General features: G+C 38.6%; 1 protein-coding gene across 3 annotated transcripts in view; it reads right to left on the bottom strand.

The window, feature by feature from the left end:
- Window positions 1-2,614: 2,614 nt before the first annotated feature.
- The window catches only part of sipa1l1 (signal-induced proliferation-associated 1 like 1), a 122,681-nt gene continuing 104,684 nt past the window's right edge, over window positions 2,615-20,611 (bottom strand). For all 3 annotated transcript variants that reach the window (XM_015350787.2, XM_015350784.2, XM_015350785.2), the window contains exons 14-22: window positions 20,358-20,464; window positions 19,492-19,928; window positions 15,871-16,092; window positions 15,068-15,230; window positions 13,007-13,232; window positions 11,920-12,066; window positions 11,389-11,497; window positions 8,970-9,048; window positions 2,615-8,630 (exon numbers count right to left, since the gene is read on the bottom strand). In XM_015350787.2, the coding sequence (XP_015206273.1) occupies window positions 8,487-8,630; window positions 8,970-9,048; window positions 11,389-11,497; window positions 11,920-12,066; window positions 13,007-13,232; window positions 15,068-15,230; window positions 15,871-16,092; window positions 19,492-19,928; window positions 20,358-20,464 (1,634 nt within the window). In that variant the 3' untranslated portion in view covers window positions 2,615-8,486. The remainder of the gene's footprint in view (window positions 8,631-8,969; window positions 9,049-11,388; window positions 11,498-11,919; window positions 12,067-13,006; window positions 13,233-15,067; window positions 15,231-15,870; window positions 16,093-19,491; window positions 19,929-20,357; window positions 20,465-20,611) is intronic.

Raw genomic sequence — 20,611 nt, forward strand, 5'->3', positions numbered from 1 at the left:
ACAGTAGCTGCTGTAGTTAGAACTAAAACTATTAAGTCCTTAGGCTCTATAGCCAACTAAGTACACACAACAGAATGTAATACTGTGATTTAAACCTTTGGTTCAGAGTAAAATGACAGAAAAAAATATTATAATTATCCAGCAGATCCACAACAAAAGAGTATATTTCCTGTGCGTTGATTTCATGAACTACAGAACACAGTCCAATTTATTCAGCACGCTGGCTTGAGATAACGCTTGTAATTTGTAGACAAACCAATGCAATTGAGTCTTAGCATTACATGCGTCCAGTGGGCTCCATCTGTCCAAGTTTAAGTCCATTAGCAATACCTACTACATATTTAATGCCTCTATTTTGGCATAAAGAACCTCCCCATTTGAGTGGTACTGGTTTATTCAATGGTTTGATGTGCAGCTCAAGTCAGCCTCATTATTCTTAAAACTGACAATGTTAATTATCTTTATTGTTTACAATGCTCCACACGTACTGTAGGTCAGGGTCATTACAGGAAAAATGTGAAATGACATTTTTATAAAGTAAAGAGGAATTCATTAACCTCAGACTTGTTTCGTTCAAATAACGGACTAAAACTAGGGCACAGCATACACAATATTCAGTGATCTGAAAAAACCCAACATTCTGTGTCTGGAGAATGACGAGGACTGTTTCGAAGAATAATACTGTGGTGCAAAAGTAGAATCGACTGCAATTAGGTCCGAACCAGTAAAATGTAGAAATGCCCTTTTGACTTGAAGAACGCTGGCAAACTTTACCTCTCTTGTGAAACGCCATAATAATCTATTTGAGAGATCTATAAAGCATTCAATGATTATGATGTTGCGATGAGACCATGTAAGAAAACTATCTTTTGGTATTTGAATTTGTATTAAAGTGCATCATTAGAAAAGAGTAGATTAAAATATTACACCCTTAGGATTTAGAAGTCAATTAAAAAAAGATGAGATGCTTACCTCTGAACGTAGACGGATTAATCAAATCATGAGCTTGACAGGAAGAAGAGATTTTCTGAGATGATGAACTTTCAGAGTTCAGGTGCAGAAAATTCCTTTAACTTGAGGCAGAACTGGAATCCATCAACACTGAAGAGCTGATGAGGCAGGTTCTCTCACACAACATGAATAATAAAAATCCCCCATGCTCTCTGTTAATATTGCACACTTTAAGCAACAATAGGCCACAAGAGAGAATCTCCTTGCTAACAAACAAGATTACGGCTTGTTAGCAAAGTTCTGATACAGGTCAAATTTTTATTCTTAAAAACCCACAAGATTCTCAGTTGTACCGCTAATGTTTTGCACTTATTACCCTGACATTTGAATGGACATTATACATTTCAGAAAGGAGGAGTTCAACAACAACTATCAAAATTTCTTCACTCTTTGCATTGACTCACTGTCAATTTCCTTGCCAGTTAATGAAAATGGTAAATTATATTGTAAACAAAAATTCAGTTTCTCCTTTGATTAACAGCTGTATTACAAATTAGAACTAAGCAACTGGTAGCATATAGAAGGCGTTTCAGACCAGAGTAAGGTAAGGATATATACTTATCAAGATAACGTGAGATCTACAGAAAACAATGACAATATAAGGATTACAATTGTCTTGATGATCAAGTACAAGCTTCTTACATAACTTGTAAAAAACTAGCAAAAAGTGATATAGAAGAACTATATAAAAATATAAAGAAATAAAGATCTTTAATAAAATAAAGACCTTTGTTTATAAAAATAAAGATCACATACAAAGAAAAATAACCTTGAAAACTAAACACTGCACATTTAAAGATTTCAGATGTTTTGTACAAAACCGCAATCAAGACCTGAACTACAAGGAAGGAGAAGTGTTTTGTTCTTCTCTGTACTGATTGCTGACTGTAGATTGCATTTATCAGCTGACACCTGTAGAGAAATACTTAACCACCAGAACTAGAATGCAAAAATAAAGAGAAAAAAACTTCAAATTATTTCTGACTACAAGAAACAAACATCAATATAAAGAAGACAACAAAAGGTCAAACGTCTTGACAGATTAACCAGATTTTTGATAAATGTTCCTTGCACTATTACAGTGATTTGAGTACTACAGTATAATCAAAAACACACAAGAACGTTAGTCAGGCTCTCCTAATGGAACATAAATTAATTTATTGACCTTGTCAGCATCTGAAGAGCACTTTATCCAATACTGCTTGCAAAGATTTATAGATAACGCCGATCAGAAGCCCATAAAACGCCAAAAATTACAGCAGGTTATTTTTTTTTAAAGAAACTTTAATGCTGTGATGACTGCAAATCTATTTTTATTTAACCTCTACATTTTACAAAAGTCATAGAATATGTAAACAGTACTTTGTTAATTATACTCTTTAAGTGTGCATATCATTTGAATAAGATTTTAAGACATTTTCACTAGGAAAAAAAAATCAGAAAATACCAAAGCATTTTAAAGGCAGCATGTATAGAAAACAAGCTTAGATTATGTCCACTGACTTTATGTTTAAAAATATATACATTTCTGAAGCCACTTGGAGACCCACTTTCAAGCTTCCATAAAGGGACAATGGAATAAAACCTAAAATAGCCAATGAGGTTCCACAAAAGTTTAGCTTTTAATAATCATTTGTACAAAACTGACAATGTGCAAAGAAAAGTAAAAACAGGAAAACATTCACATTTCTTTTTTTTAGCAATTTTGATTCTATTTCAACAGAAAGGCAGATCACCCTTGCAAATGCAACTGAACAAATCAACAGCTGAAAATCATGTAAGTTTTAGGTCTATTAAGAAATAACTCGATCACTAAAAACAGGAAAGCTCACTTCTTCAAAAGATGATTGCTTCTCATTGAAATAAAGTTGTAAGGTGCTTTGTCACATTTTACAAATGGCAATATGGAATATGAAAAAAACAGTTCAACCTAATAATTCTTAATCTGGACAACCTTCAAAATGAAAGACCTGTGAAACTCCACGCTCCTAGAAGAGAAGTGTCAGTAGTCTGTAGAGAAAATAACGGTCTTTAGCAGAGTTATGATTCCTAGAACAGAACCATTGCTCTAAGAAACTTTCATCACTCTTGGTCAACAATTATAGAAGTGAGAAGATTCCATACCATGGACATGTGGTTTTTATGAAACCTGAATTCCCCCCCACCCCCCAAGTCATTTTCTGAAGATTACTTTTCATGTTTTTTTAAACATGAAAACATTCTTGGCAGAGCCTGTAGTACACACTGCAGTGCAAAATTCTGCAGTGCTGCCTAACTTCAGTGTCAGCCAGAGCCTGTATTGCAAGTACAGTAAGTATCCTCAAAGCTTTTATAACAATACAATTATTCAGTAAATATATAGTTATTATGTATTTACTCAGTGAATGAAGCTACTGTATGTTTTTTTTAATAGGAAGTTTCACAAAATGTTATAAAATATGTATAGTGAACACAAATTCTTTGTGAAAACAGCATTTTCCCAGTGGAATAGTTTTCTAATATTAGTCCATTTTGATATTTTTAATTTACCAAACAATACTGCAAATTATTACCAATTTGTTATATTCGTGTCTTTAATCCATGCTTTTAATGTGTCGTATGCTGTAAATGCTGTAAATGTTTTTTTTGTCAGAATTAAAAAAAACACACATTAGCATTACAGGATAACAAACCCAGTTGAACAGTTGCCTACAGTATGTTGGGCTTATTAAAATGCTCTGCACTTGGCATTTCAATTCTTTATCTGCTTTTGGCTATCTTTACTCTCATATCAACAGAAATAATAGCAACCAATACAAAAACAAACCCACAAAACAGATCTTTTTGCAGTCTTGTTTTTCACTTGTGTGGGCTGAATGTGATTCATGACTACTGTTGAGCTGTGTGCTTATGTTATATTACAAGCATGGTTATATATAGCAGATATTTCTACATGAGCATTGCAGCAAAACAGCATACACTGGAGATAAGGTTATTTAACGAGGCCTGTTGGGTCACCAGTTTAAACCACAAACAAATCCACAGTTGCAAAAAACTGAAATAAAGAAATAAATAGGGAATATCTATAGTTGGCTCAAAAGAACTAAAAACTAATTATTGAGATGACTTTTTGCCAATCTTCTCTCTGTTCTTACCCCAGTTACTCAAACCCCACATGGGATCTTTTACAAGTCCAGAAAAATTCCATCATCTTCTCTGCTTTACAAATGAACAATTTATCTCCTCAGGGCCATTGGCTTTATAGAGAAACTAAGACTATTGTTCTTCTTTGCCCTCCAAACCCAAGCTGCTTTAAATGTCTTAAAGATGAACTGCTCTCTACATTCAGTACCTGATGACTGCTCCTTGAGTGCTTATTCAACGCAGCAGCAGGGGAAAGCAGTCTGGTGAAATGAATAAACTTGGTCAGTTGTGGCCACCATGACAGAACACTCCTGACACTTCTTGTCATTTCAGCAAAAGAATGGATTAAGTATCTTTTAAGAAGAATCAGAAAAGAAAAATAATTCCCAGTCCCAAACCTACTCTTTCTTCTACTATAACAATTATGTCTGTTTTAAGAACACCACCATTTTTAGATTCCCATCTCACAATTTCAATTTCATCAGCTTTCATCCTAAATGTTTAAAATTCAGCCTGGGATTATTTACATTTTGGACCTTTTCCATTTCATATACTGGGATTAAATGTAAAAGGAAATGGAATTTTGTAATTCCTGACTTTTTTTCTAAAGAATACAGTATATCAAGGAATGCTTTGTAACAGGATATATCACAACCCTTTACACTCTAAGGTCTGGATAACAAAAAATTCATTGACCTGCTCATTTGAGGGCTGCCCAAGATAAGTAGAAAATATGTCATGAGAGACAGATCCTTTTTTATAATATTGCTTAAAGGCGTTGGATCCTGCCCTAACATTGTCCGTGGGCTGAGAATATAAAGAAGGTGTTCTTTTAACAGTGTTGGCAAATTATTTAAAATCAATTAAATAGTAACAGATAAAAAAAACGATTTCTTTGAATTTTCAAGGTGTCTTTAAAAAGAAAGCAAGACAACGCAGGTTAAAAGACATGACAAAAACATGCCAAATGTTAGAGTGCATAAATTGATCAAACATGCCTTGAAATTCAAATTGAGGGACAGGCCTTTATTCCCCTGCCTGTGGTCCACAGTATAAATGAAATGAAAGCACCCCCTGTGGAAGAGTTTACAGTACATTAGTATCTAGAGTCATCATGATTGCTTTTTTCACAAGGTGCAGATTCACAGGACTGAAGGCACAATGTAAGAAGAAAATCACCTGACTAAATGCCACACAAATATTTTTCCTCATTTTTGATTCATGTGACTCCAGTCACCACAGTTTGAATGAATAAGTGATGAAAGCACTTCAGTTCCGATATATTGGTGACAATTCTGGTGAGATATTAGAGTTACAAGTGAAGTTTTCAGAGTGCCGCAGAGTTTGTGTGGTAGTCTTATGACAATCAATGGCCAGGACAAGCCAAGTCCCACCATAATGAACTTCTTCCTTACTTAACTTTAGAACGTCTATTCTAATGACCACGGAGAACAAAAAATGTTTTCATTTGATTTAATCAAATATATCAATTTTTGTAACGTAGCCCCCTCCCCCAATTTTGGAATCTCCAGCTGTTAATCAACCACGCTTCCTCCTTCAACACGGCACAGGAGGGAAGAAAACGTGTGGTTCCCCCGATGTACACACTCTCAGGACACCCTGCCAGCCTTCACCCCTCTGTGGTGAAGTCGCCATTGAACAGAGGAGCTGCAGGTCTCTCCAGGAACACTGCTTGATCCCACACACCTTGAGAGCCACAGGAGCTGCCACAACACAGCAAGCTGTGTACTGCAGCCAAAGGAAATGGAAAATGGTTCAGGCCAGCTGTGACCTGCCACAAAGGAAATCCCAGTCACAGCTGGCTAAAGACAAAGCTCAGCCAGTGACTTACGGAATAGGAACCAATTTTAACCGTTCTGAGAAAGTGCTGTTACAGGCTTAGATGTCAGGAACCCTCTGAAAAACAACATAACTCAGTTGGATTCCACACAACAAAATATAATATTATCTGTCTCTCTGACCCACATGACCTTTTGAAGTTTTTCATCAGTTCTGCCTAGAGACAACTGTATTTTCTATCACAGCCCTAAACAGAAAACTACAAGATGACACATCCACACTCCAGTGAAGCATATCCAGCTCCTGATCTCCAGAAAGGAGACATTTGCCACTTAAAGCAGTAAAGAACTTTGGCGGAGAAAATTATGAATGGGAAAATAAAGCTTCAACTTTTGCCTTCATCTTAAAAGCACTCAATGGTTTTATCATGTCACATGAAATAAAATCAAACTGCAGTGATATCAGACTTGTTGTAACAACAGCTGTTCCGAGAACGTCAATGTATGATTTCGAGCTGAGACAAAACAAGGATATCATTTAGTGTTATCAACCTTGCAAGGATCAGATATTTCTCTGTGGATTTAAAAGATATTCAATTTAGATTTTTTTTAACCATTTTGACCTTTATAGAGCACAGTACATATTTTTTATGTCAATATATGGTGCATCCGTTTTAACATCTTAAGACAGGAATTGCACAACTACAAATATTGCAAACATACTAAAAACATTTTTTGATAATAAGATCCATTTAGATTATACCAATGATCCATCTAAAATCACTTTTCTTTTATTTTAGACATTATTTGAAGCTTTACATGTTAGAACCAGATATCTTTTTTGTTTAGAATACAAAAAATACATTTGAAAATGATAAGTTCCATAACTAGCTTATCCATATACTGTATTAAAAGTCAAATATCAACATTCGTTACTGAAGTACTGACAAAGGACACTTTCAATTCATTACCTCCTTCAGAATGATACCACAGACCACTGAGATGCGCTGGCACAGTTTCTTTCACGTACTACTGAAAAACAGATGTAACACTAGAGCAACCTGTTGGCATAAAATAGTCCTAGAACTGTAAAGTAACCCCCTCTCAAGAAAAAGAAAATGATAACAAGAAGCTCCTCTGCTATTGCTTTTTAAGATTTAAATTACCATTACAATTTAATTACCAATTATAGCCTTGATTAGCATCATCATCATTTTACTATATGGCACCCAAAACAATATCTTTTTGCACAAAAAAATGCAATAATGTGAACTGGAACGTTTTTGTTGTTTATGTGACATGAGAAGCTGGAGAGCAATGCAGAACTGTACAGCTGGAATGTACAGCAGGAATGCACCCAAAAAAATTGTGAAGTCAAACATATCACTAAAAACAGCTGCAGTCTAAGCCAATGGGGCATTGCACTGGCCACGTCACACCTCAATGTACTGAGGCCAAGAAAGCCTTAACATGTTGCCCAAAACTGCAGAGGGCATTAGATATTCTCCTTTATCTTTCCTAAAAAATTCAGAATGTCATAGCAGCTTTTTTCTGCCTGCATCATCAGACATGTATCAAGAAATAAATTGCTCTAATCATGTGTTTAAGAACACCTTCAACAAAAAAGAAAAAAATATACAAAAATATTCCCTCCTGTTGTACTATTAAAAACACAAGACCCTGTGGCTGCCAGCAACAAGTCCTCTGAGCTTGCACAACATTCTACAATGACCCGTGTCTGGAAGCTGGAAAACGTCTGGTCATTTTTCTTCACACTGAAATTATCGTAGCAGAAAACTGCGGACGTAAAAAAGCAACCAGGCAACATTTGCATGTCATTTAGTCATGTCTGAGGTTTCTCTGTCTTGTTGCAATCTCATTGGCTGAAAGACTTTCTGCCATTTTTAGAAAGAGTTTAGGGGGATCCAAAACTCCACGTTAACAGAGAAAAAGGCAGCTCCCACAGTGAGAGAGCTTGATGTAAGCTGTCCCAAGGAACAGTTTATCTTCCAGACGTGCTGCTGATAAGAATGAAGGAAAACACAGTAATAGGTTTGCCAACAAAAACAACTTTGAACTTTATGATGAACGGAAGAGTGAACAATCCAGCTTTTGAGGAATTACCAGTGGGATACTTCCATAACAGTTTTGTGAACCAATTTGTATGTAATTTACCATTCATTCCTGTAATGATCAGGTGCAAAATAAAAGAAGAACTTACTGAGCAGTCTTGAAAAAGAAACCTTCTGGTGAAAGGCTTATATTGTAAATAACAGAGACAATCTTCAGAGTTTGTGGCCTTTCACATTCAGCTATTTTCCATTTGGAAACAAGTAATAGGCCTCAAAAGAACCTTTTCTAAATTATTTTTTAAGTCATACCATAAATCTACATACATTAGTGCCTCAAATTAAGAGGCCTTAGCTCTCTTTCCAACTTCCCCTCATGCCCAGGGGTCTTCCTCTACATCTCTGGAAGCCACAGGACATTTCCTTCACACCCAGCCCTCACTGACAGCGCCTCTGTTCTCCCTCGGTCTGTTTGATCCACAGCTCAGTTCATGTCGATGGTGTTAAAAACCCACTCAGTGAATTTCTTCAGTTTGGCCGAAGCATTCTGAGACTCCTCCTGTAGCCTCTGGTTGTCCTCGCGGAGGCTCTGGACCTGGGCTTGCAAAAGCGCTTTGTCATCTTTTTCCTGTGTCAAAACACAGAAACCCCCTGGGTCAGTCTTACTGTGTCTCTGCTTGGTCAATCTCCCAAAAATCATCACAGTTCCTCTGAGACCCTAAGGCCCTTTCCCTCAAGCCACAATAGCACTGTAACACAACCAATGGATTTCAGTGAATAGACTGGATCTCTATAATAATTCAGCTAATTATTAATAAAGGTGGCAATCCACCCAGACCAAAGCACAAAACATTTAATTTAACTGAGAAGAGCAAAGAATGCTAAACAACATCCTGAAAAAGCCTGAGATTCTGCCAACACTGTTATAACTCCGGTGGTCAAATGTGAGCACAGCGGGTCTTTGTACCTTTTTTAAATCTTCCTGAAGCACTTTGACCATGGCTTCCAGCTGACTCACTTTCCCAGCGAGGCTGGAAGGAATTTCACTGCAAGTAAAGAAAACAAAGAATCTGGATGTTATGAAACCATGAATAATCAAAGAATAGGCCGAACTGTACAGCGCCCGCTTCCTTACACTCCTTTGAGAAGGTATGTCAGCTCTACCCTGAAGGTAACAGTCTTCGCATTTCAAAGGCCATTCTGCTGGCCAGCAGCAAATTATACAGGTTTGCTGCAGACAAGACCAAGCTAATGTCTTGCCAAATGTGAAGTTCGTGCAATATATGCTAATCTACAAAACACTGAATGAGCCAAAAACAAGCTTATTCCAGAGGTTTCATTTTTTGTGCACATAATGCAAGTGAACCCTCTGAAACAGCAAGTTAGACGTAACCTAAAGTGCAGGCCACTTTCCAGCAGTTTTAGTGGAACGTTTTGAATGCTGTTCACTACTTGCCATAGAAATATATAGTAAATTACAATCATATTTTTATTTGGAAAATAAGAAAAAAACTGGTCTCTGAGGATAGAAAAAGTCACATAATAGTGTACCCCTCACTTCTTGCTATTTGTAAGGTATAAATATGTACAATAATTTATTTTTTAGAACTAATTATACTTGTGTTACTCCCTTTAGTTGGGAATCCCATTACACAGCATTTTTTATAGAAGAAAAATTTTAAAATTATGAGGTGGAGAATAGATTTAGATTTAGACTTTACAGTCCCATAAATATATAAATATATATACATAATTTCTAGTCTTTCATGAACAGCAAAGTATAACCATTTTCTGATTTTGGTATTTTGACACTATCTCACTAATACTTATATTAAAAATATATTATTTTTGTTGAACTAGCTGTCAGGATATTTCACTGATATATGCAGTATGCTTTCAAATTGTCAACGAAAAGGGGCAAAGCCCTCAAAACACAGTTTTGTGTTTCCATCGGCAGGCAATATCCTTCACACAGAATTAACAGGACCTTCACTCTCATACAAACCAGCCCACAGAAGATCTGGCCCATGAGGAACACCCACAATCAGATCTGCATTCCTCTTATCCTCTCTCCCCTTCTACCCTAACATCCTTTCTATTCCCAAGGACAAAAAAAAAACTCCTCTGTTTTACAGAATGATTTGTATACAGACCCAGTAATCTTCTCATGCTTCATCCACCTAATCTAAACAGCCTTCATGTCCACAGTTCACTTAACTCTCCAAGGACATGCATCCTCACCAGGCACTTCTGGCTGTAACAGAAGTCAACCTACATCACCTGCAAAGACATATTCACACATATGCATGGCCACTCTGGCCATCTCAAGATCCAGAGTGCTTGTCCATTAATCTACTTTATTGCATCTCCTGTAGAAAGTGCCCTTTTGCAATGGAGAACCTGTAAGAAGACTGACCAAGCATTTCAATAAAAATTCAGGGAATGTCAGAGCAGTGAGGATCAAAAATCTCTCTAAGCCGATAACCTTTCCAGACAATGATTAAACTGACCTTTTACAGGATTCTACTAGAAAGACATCGTAAATTGAACCTTGGCTCACACTCCCCTCAATCAACAAGTAATTTATTTCTAAATCTCTCCATTCATTTACACACTGCTGTCTCTCCTGGAATTCATCACTCAGGTTTCCACCTTCTTAGCTCCATTTTCACTTTCATTTTTCCCTGATCATACACAAGCCCTGTGTCTTGTATTTCTGCTCTATTCCTCTCAAATCCACAAACAAGGATACGCTACATGCCCTGAATGTTGTTTTTTCTTTTTTCTTTTCAGGGTTAAAATAACCTCTACTTGTCCATCATAGCTTTGACTTGTAATGACACATGTCATCATCTCAAGGACGGGATTCTAGAAATGTATGTCAGCTCATGCTTTCTAACTTAGTATTCCTCCACACCTTGAGTGATACGTTATTTGTATTACACTGACCTAGCTTCACCTAGGACTCATGCATCTAAACTTACACAGATAGGCTAAAAGAAAGTGACTCTATTTAACCTTGATCAGAAGAGACCGCAGGAAGATGGTAAGGGGCTACTTCACAGTCAAAAACTCATTAATGAGTCAGAGTCACAGATACACCGAGGCCTGAAAACAGGCCATCGTCATGCAAAAGTTCATGTGTGTCTCAACAAAACTATCGGGCGGGCCATGCTGTGGTAAACAAATCTCAAAGTAGTTGGATGAGGTTTAGCTACTACAGTACCAGCAAAACAAGTCAAATGAATCAAGCAACCTCCTCTCGCCATTTATATAATTCATATGCATTTAATGCAACAGGTAAAAACAGCTCTCCTCAGACCTGAGAAACAGAGTCCTATTCAAAGCTGTGAACCTACCATGAAAGAGTTAAAGGGAATATTTACCTGGGGGAATGTCTAGACTGAGGCTGAGGATCTGGCTGCTGAGGGCTGGACGCAGCACTCTCAGGTCTGTGGTTTACTTCTTTAGCAGCAAATAATGAGGCTCGCTGGTCTGGGGGAGAAAGAAACATGTAAATTTCAACCCTAAAAAGCAACAGCAGGGAGGACTTTTTTTTGCATTTGCTTTGTTACTTCATCATTCGCATCTAAATGACAAGATGAATACTGATCCAATCAGTTTTTAGCAGTAATTCATAAGGATTTCTGAGTAAATACTTTTTAAAAAGTAAACAGATGTCTTGTTTTGAGGTTCGTTGCTGTGAGGATATTCTTGCAAAACATAAATCAAACGTTTCTTGAACTCAGGCTGCGATTTCCCAGAATTTAACTTTTTAAAAATGGCAGTGCTTGACAATTCAGTATCTGTGGAAAACTATTCAACAGCACTGCAATAACACTTGCATCTGCAACTATAGCACAAGGGAGGTTTCTGTAGTTTGGGATTTTTTTTTTTTGTTCTGATGATCTCCTTACCTTCAAAAGCTTTTGCAGCATCAACCAAGTGCGACCAGTCAAGGCCAGTATCGGTGTCTGGCAGGGGCATGAGGCAGGGGTCCTGGAGGGGCTGCCTTCTCCGGTCATGCAGCTCTGACAGAGAGGTGTCCGAGGCAGAAAGGTCTCCTGAAGACAGCATGACATTAAAGCCACTCATTACAAGCAAGCAAAGTCCCATACGTAACATACTGTATTACTTCAATTACATTACATCTTACAGGGACTTTGTGGACCCGGGTTTTAAGTTATTATTTAGCCTAAATAGCCTAAATTATTCCATGCTGAAAAGAGAAGAAAGGAAACAACGTTTTTGGCTGTGGAGCCTTCTTCTTCACACCCGAGGGAGGCTCTACAGCCAAAATGTTGAGTTTCTTTTCAGCATGGAATAATGGAATAAACCTGTACTTGTTTCTTTGCAGCTTACGCATGCTAATGCAGCTACCTATTTGAACAAAATCAAGTCAGCCAAGTCAATTCCATATGTTTCAGTGTGTAAAATTGTCTCTTTTCCACACTAAAGAGCCGATATGTTTGAAATGGTCCATGTGTGTCAAATGTGAATATTTGAATACACTGACTTTCATTCGAACTCATTCTCCACCAACTTAACTGTCCTGATTAAAGAGTCATCAAAACATATTGTAGATTTTTTCAAGGTCTGTCCAGGTTCAGGATATAAAACCGTCACTTAAGATTTGGAAGGATTAAAAGCGATCTCTCCATGAACTGGATATTACATCACTGCACTGGCCAGTCAACAATAAAAGTGTGCTGGAAGACGTGGAGCTTTTTTTCTAACCAGTAACCAATATTTTTTAGTTACTGGGACCAAAAATGACCATTGGGATCATTTTGTTGGAGTGGTACTAGTTTCAGCACTTAAATAACATCACAAAGCCAAGAAAATAAAAAGTGACCCACTTGACGGCGATACTGAATGCATGTAAAGGTATGACTATTTTCCTTAATCGGCAATACGTTACAATAGCTATTACAGGCAAGCCTCAACATAACAGAGGGAAAACAATCGCATTTTACAGATTTGTGTCCGGACCGCAGCATTTACCATGCAAAGACTTCACCCCCAGGGTGTATGAGGGGCGGCGGAGGGGCATATTTCTGGTGGTGGGGGAGCGGGGAACTGTGGAGCAGCTGAACAGCACATCATTGGGCAGCACCTGCTCCAGCAGGGAGCCCCCGAAAGTGGGGTCCCTCTGACCACTGTAGATGCTCTCGTCAGACAGAGTCCTGTGGATCGATCGCCTGCAGGAAGGCGTGCTGGGAAACGACGGCTGGAGAGGAGCAAGAAAAGCTAAATGTAACATGCTGCAAAATAAACTACGGAAATATTTGCTAGCACCTCAGAAAATGTCACAAGGTCAGACAGCATAACTAGCGCATAAATCATTAGAACATGGGCCACTTGTGATCTATTCTTCATGTATCCATCCTGAACGATTATCTGCTGAGATCAGGACAAGAGTCTGTCACATGTTAAAAATGTAAAACTAAAGGCCATGGTAGCAGCACAAAACAGCAAACGTTTACACAAAAACAAACCGATGATGTTTTACTCTAACACATTGAAGGTACTGCGCATTTAATTTCAACACTACATTGGTTTTGTTGACTACTGTAAGCTCTTTCTTTACTTTGACTAACCAAATACTAGTTTCTTTCTTTAAATTTACTAAACCTTTCACCTTTTTTTTAAAAAAAAAGCAGTTTGTAATTGTTCACTGCAGTACAATTATTCAGCACAGCTGGAGTCCTATGCAGATGTCTTCTTCAAAGTGCTTAAGGACAGGTCTATTATAAAGATCGGCAGACTGCATTCTTATAGGAATGGTAACAGCTAGGCACATTTCTATTTGACTACCATTTATAAAATGTCATTATGAAAAGCTGTCCTTTTAAATTGCCATTTAAAATTCTTAATTAACAAGCAGTTCATCTACAGAATATATTCACATGTTAAATTTAGTTGGACATATTTGATTGCATTAAGAATTGCAGATTATATTCTGAAAACACTCTATTTAATAACCACTTCCTTTTTTATTAAGGGAACAAAGAATGCCAAATGTCTTCCATTCTGGGTAAATAAAAATCTTTTACTTATTTTTAAGAACACAGTTAACATGTACTGTAAAAGACAGCTTTAGGAGAATGTTTTATTTTTCTTACTCTAAATTGCACACTTTCTCAAAATTAAATGTCTAGAAGAAGCAAGCAAATTTACAAGCAAGTCTGATGATGGGACATGAGGTATGGCTTTAATCTGTCATGTCACTCTTTCACCTAAGCTCTGACCCACTGAGGTCAGAAGTGAATCCGATAACTGTGCGCAAAAGAGAATCTCTTCTCGCACCGCACTGTTTTGGAGCTGGTCTTTTCACACACTATATTGACATTTCCAGATTTTGTTTTTACTCAGAAAATGAAAGTAAGTTTTTATCATTTGAACACTGCAACCAGTTACAACACAAATGTCAACAGTAAAGGAGCTTCTTATCTATTGGTAACAGTATACTGCCTCCCATTTTCTAAAAAGAAAATCTGTAATATGATAATCAGTCATTTCTTACTGTATTGTTTGACCATTTAAATCTGATGCATTTTTAAATTCATTTCTTCGGAATGAACTTGCTGGATGCTAAATTGCCATTGTAATTAAACATCAGAGGCATGTGAAGCAAAATTAACAGCTGGATTGTTTTCTGATTGTCTGGCTTTGTAAATATTAAAGCCCATGCAGTTTGATTTTATGCAACAGGTCAAAGACACAGTCATACCTCCGTTCTCTGAGGGACTCTATCCAGAAGGACTTCTAGGGCTCTATTATCAACAGCTGCAGACCTTTGAAAAGGGCTAAACTGCTCCAATTAAACTAAAGATCAGCAACATAATGCATATGAAAGTAGAGATGGAATGAAAGCCTGCATACAACTGTGGTCCTCCAGGACTAGCACTCGGTACAACTGCTACAGGCCTAAATTCAGTAATGCACAGCAGAATGGCAGGTGAATGCCCTAGCATATTCACACAGAAATTCCTCCCCCCCAATTGTTTGAAGTCGTTCAGTACTGGAAGGACCCTTGAAAGTTCGAAGTACCGAAGGACGTACCTTGTGCTGCTCATCTCTGCAAGGGGGTGGGCTGTCCAGGGTAATCAGTTTCTTCAGATCCTCCTCCATTGTGGATTTGGTCAAGCGCTGTGGGGAATGCAGGTCCCTCATAGACGGGCGCATTTGGGGCATGCCAGCCTCCAGACCATCACTTTGGTGTCGCCTGCAGCACCGCACATTTCTTTTTATCATTTAAGCATGTTTCGCACCGAACGTGGAATCAAAGTTAGAAGAATTTCACCACACAAAGAAGGGATAATACAAAAAGATCAATTAACTCCAACGGGCTAATATAAAATGTAGACATTTAAATGTTGCTAGCAAGAATGGGATACACACAGCTGGAGCTGCAGCTTGGTGCATCATACTGTACGTAGGCATTTTAAAAATCTTAGAAAGATTTCAGTCTGGAGCCTGGACCTCATTCCAGTCAACAAAGTAAAAATGATCTTCCTTGCAATGCTTTATATATCCACAAGGTGGAGCTTGTGCACATGCAACGGAGAAAAGAGCTCAGAAAGATGTTCAGTAAATTCTGAGACAAAAGTATATGTGGAGTATAGAGAAGTGCTTAATGTGTTCAATATTAGGCAAAACCCAATACATTAATCTAAAGTCAACTCAAAGCTCTCCTAAAAATACAGAACAAATAGTACATATCATGGATTTTACATTATGAAATATCCCTCAAATAATTTTTCACAAAGAAATATTTTGGTATTTTACAACAGTGCATTCCTTTTCCTCGGGTTGATTCACACTGATATATTAACAACAACAATAACAACAAAAAAGGAGCTTACTTTCTTGTGTCCCCAAAGCCCACGGAGTTGATGGTGCCCCCTGGCTTCCTCCAGCCAATCAGGTACTTGCTGGTGGCGCCCTGACGGGGGTAGAAGGTCTTGGGGCCGGGTGACAGGGAGGACTGGGAGGAGGGGGAGGTGGCAGGAATGGACTCCTCTCGCGGGGAGCTGCGGCTGGAGCCCAGGATCACGGGGCTGCCCGAGTGCCGTGAGCTCAGAGTGCTGAGACGGGGGAGAGACAGAACACGACCTGAAGTTAAACATTAGCCCTTATTGAGAACATCCTGTTGTGAGCAGCTTAATAGTGTTTTTTAAACACCAGGAACTGCTTTTTTGTGGTACAACTGTTATCTTAACAAGGTTCTCAAACTCAATTCCTGCAGGGTTTAGTGTCTTCTGGTTTCTGTTCCACCCACGTTCTCAGATAGCTGGCCTAATTATTTAATTAGCTGCATAACCGTGATACTCCTTACCCGGCTCTGAGGTGATTTATAGGTAAATGTAACTTGAATTAAGTGAATGTCTTGTGTAATCAACTGTAAAAGACCTTACAAAAGAAAAGATATAGAATACTATACAGTACATGACTACATTTGAAACTAATTTGGTTAATTGTTTGACTAGTCTGGTTAGAACAAAAACCAAAATAAACAACATCTTACAGGAACCCCTGATCTATGAAGATGCTTTTTCCCCCAATGAGTTCAATCCTCCAATTACCTCAGGATATAAGACTAGTCTCACTCATCTAAACATGGCCTTACCAGAACTTCCTAGCAGTGAGAAAATCAATGACAATGAGAGCACTCTAGCTGCCATGCAGCAGCGATGGCCAATGAGATCCACAGGCCAACAAGTTTCATTGTTCTCTAGAATATCACAACTGTTAAGAATTTGGGAAGAAAAACAATAAACTGAGGTCTACTGTAGATTCCAAGGGCCTGATGAGGCTGCTAAATGACTGCTAAAAGGATAGTCCTCAAGTGTCCAGCAGTTTCTGATTTTGACTTCATTTGTGCTTACCAGTTTTTGTTAATTTCTAGAGACCTTTGCTGTTTCTTGCACCAAAAAAAGTTTAAGGAGCAGTTAGAAACTTTGTATGTCTTTTTAACTGTAGCCACCCTTGAAGTTGCCCTTCTTGCCATCTTCAGGTTTCAAACAAGCATAAAAGTTTGCAAATACGGTGAACAGCTCTTCTCACACACTGCACCTATAGCACTGTTATTGCTACTTCAATCATTTTTGTGTTCTGTTCACACAGCATGTGACTGTACAACATAATGCTTGGAATGTCTGGTGAATGGGGTTGTGTGGAGAAAAAGGGTTAATCTCCAAAAAAGTACTCTTATTCTAGGCATGCTCTGAATACACCTTAGACTTCTCATTTTGAAACAGCAGACAAAGTATAAACAATGCTAAATTATACATACTGTATACACACAAAAAAGACTCATCAAAGGGAGTATTTGAAATAGTTGAGGGAACGTCTGTCTCTGAATTTGAAAGCACATATTAAAGCAGAAAAGCTGTTATCCCAAAGAGGAAAACAAACCAAAAGCATTTAGAAGCATTTCTCCTTCAGATTTCCAGATGGAAAGCAATGATATCCATCCTTTGAAGAAAGTAACTGACAGGGACGGGCTCTCCTTTCTTAAACATGCTTGTGAGTTGAAATTTAATTTCTTCAAACATGATGGGACAGTAAAAAAAAACCTGATTCATTTACCATTAAAACTTTCCTATTTCATTTACAGAGGCGTATTTACCTGCACCTGTGCAGCCGCACAGAGAAAAAAAAACGATATTGAAAGCTCTTAGAAACTGACAGCAAGCTGTGTACAAGAAAGGTTCAGCCCTCAGCAGGGTCCAAGTGCTCCAATTATACAGTGCTGCATATAGTGCATTAACATTAGCATTCCAATCATCTCCTAGCTGGGTAGAGTGCGGTGACTGACATTTCAGCACAGAATGATGAATGCACATTAATATGTAGCCCCCTCTCTGTCACTGGAAGAAAATAGCCTGTGTGGCAGGATGTATCTGCAGCAGGAGAGGTGGAGCTACAGCAGGCAGTAACACAGCAGCAGTTTGAAACGTCGTAGTTAAAGTCTCAACGCAATGCAAAGATAAAAAAAAGAATAACAAAACTTTTAGAATCGGAAACAACTTTGGCATAAAAATAATTGGAACCTTGCGATCTGAAGGTATTTTATCGAAGCAGCGTGTTCTTTCACTTCATCCCTGCTGATTTACAGTCGACGGCCTTTTCTCATTACATCTGGAAGGGAGATAGGCTGCGACAGCGAGGGAGGGAGAGGGCTGTTGTGAGCCGAAGAATAAAGACAATACGGGGGTGCTGGGAGTGGAAGCACAGAGATACTGCAGGGGATTTGGGTCAGTTATGTAACTGCACAACTGGGATATCCAATTCCTTAACACACTCAAGAAACAAAACAATCGAATGGGAGGTGCACCATCACAGTATATCTGTGAAGTGTGAAATCCATAGAAAGGACCTTTTAAATTATACAAGAAAATAATTGACAATAACTCAGTTGAGAGGTCAGTGTTGCATAAGTCTATTTACCACCACTGCCGGGAGTTACCTTGTAATGGGAGTCATGACTCTCAGTTCTCTTAACACAACAGACTGAGCTCTCGCCTGCTGAGCCCCTAAACATGAGAATGGACTATTGCACGACTGCAGTGAACCAAACTACAGCTGCATGATGCAAACTGTACAGCTTAATGATGGGAAAGAGAAAGGTAAAATTATGAGAGAAAAGTACCTGAAATTAAATTAGAATTTAGCTTGAGTATTCGAGAGCTCTAAAATGTGTAGCATTGGTCAGTGGGGTACTGTATATGCGGGGTCCTACACAGGCTTTACAGTCAGCACATACTGAATTTGCACAAAAATCCTACTTTCAATTGCCTAAAAAGAACATCTACATTTTGAAATGAGGTGCTTTATGCAGTGAACGAAAGCAATAAGAGAAAAAGAACAACAAGGACATATTCTCACTGATGTCAGTCCAATAAATAGGATCTGTTTTTTCTTTTTATAACAGTTTGGATCATCTACACTTAGTCAAAGCTTGAAGAAAAGAAAGGGGCCAAGTTTAGTGACACAGAGCAGTCCTTTTCAAAAGAAAAAAAAATGAAAAAGACAATGAGTATAACCTTGTTAGTTTTCATGTTATTCTACCACTGCAGAGGCAAGGGAGAGCACAAATACAGAAATAATCTTCCATATGAATGTGTGCTTACAGTTTGGATTGCTTGGCATCAAATGTACTAGAAACCTGAGTGGCTAAATTCTATCATGCATTTATGTGTTTTCCAGTAACTACTGTAGCAGACAGCTCCAGTTTAAAAAAAAAAAATCTCTGTCTTTATCTAAAGGTTCTAGCATGCTAACATATACTGTATTTGGAGACCTAGAAACCGTGCAAAATTTACCAGTGCCTAAATGGGAAACATATGTCTCGATGTTTATTGCAAACCAATACTAACAGAGTTTACTGCAGAAAAGAAAACCCTTTGTCTCTCAGTTGAACTGGATGGAACTTGTCTTATTCAGGGCAACAAGAAAGACCGTTCTGTGCTGCTGTGCAGTACCTGGAATGTGACGCCACATCGCTGAGGCTGTAGGTGCTGTTGTCCCGTACCAAAGGGTATGAGGAAGGGCTCTTCGTAGGCCCTTCAGTGGCAGTGCCAGGAGGAACAGGCGACTCCGCGGCCGGGGGAGATCTTTCCAGTACCCTCCGGCCCCCCTCCACTGGGCTCTGCCATGGGGAGCCGGTCTTCTCTTTGGCACCCGGAGCCCCAGTGGTGAGAAGGGACACGGCACTGCCGTGGCTGGCGCCGTATGAGGTGGTGTCGATCCCGCTGTCCGCCGACGCGCCCTGCAGGTAGCCCCCGAAGCCGTTGAGCTCCGCGTCTGGCCTCTCGCCTGCCCCGCCTCCGATCTCGTACCACTTCTCATCGCTGTGAGCACTGGAGGCGTTGCTAGACAGAGTGTTGCTGCTGGAGTGGCTAGAATATGGAGCTTCTGGCTGTACAGCACAACGGAACAGATGGGGACGTGAGTCAAACAAAAGATGTCGAAAATGGTTTGGGAGGGTGAGTGTCAAATTCAATTGCTCAAGGATAAAAGTCGTGTTTCTGATTAAATCTGACCAAACCATACCCAATTGTTCAAATATCTGAAAACCCTGGACAATAGATTAGCCACTCTAGAAAAAAAAAACAGAACATGCAACTAAATGTACAGTACAACTGTGAAATGTAACAGGTACATAAACCTTCCACATAATTTTAAAGCTTTTGCAGTTATAAAAATAAATAAAAATAAAACTGAGGTTTGTCATATATTATAAAGTGAGGTTTATAATGTACCTTAAAAGACCACCAATGGATTTATATGCTAGTGTACCTTGTACATTAAAAGGAGAAATGTGCTTGTTTTAGACCAATAGGCTTACCTGGCTGTTTTTGTTAGGAGAGAGGTGGATGACCTGCTCCTGTCGCTGGATACGTGGAGCACTAGATGGATCACGATAAGGGGGCCCAGACTTGGTGGCTGTAGACTCTGAAACACACAGGACCTCAGGGTTAGAACAGAGACAAGCTCATATAAAATCAGTGCCACTACCTAATTTCCAACTCACATCAGCTTTAGTCTTAGGAATGACCTGAAAGGCTGTCCAGGGTCATTTCTTTAACATGAGAACTACAT

This window comes from Lepisosteus oculatus, chromosome 8 (genome assembly GCF_040954835.1).
Source record: "Lepisosteus oculatus isolate fLepOcu1 chromosome 8, fLepOcu1.hap2, whole genome shotgun sequence".
Lineage (NCBI taxonomy): Eukaryota > Metazoa > Chordata > Actinopteri > Semionotiformes > Lepisosteidae > Lepisosteus > Lepisosteus oculatus.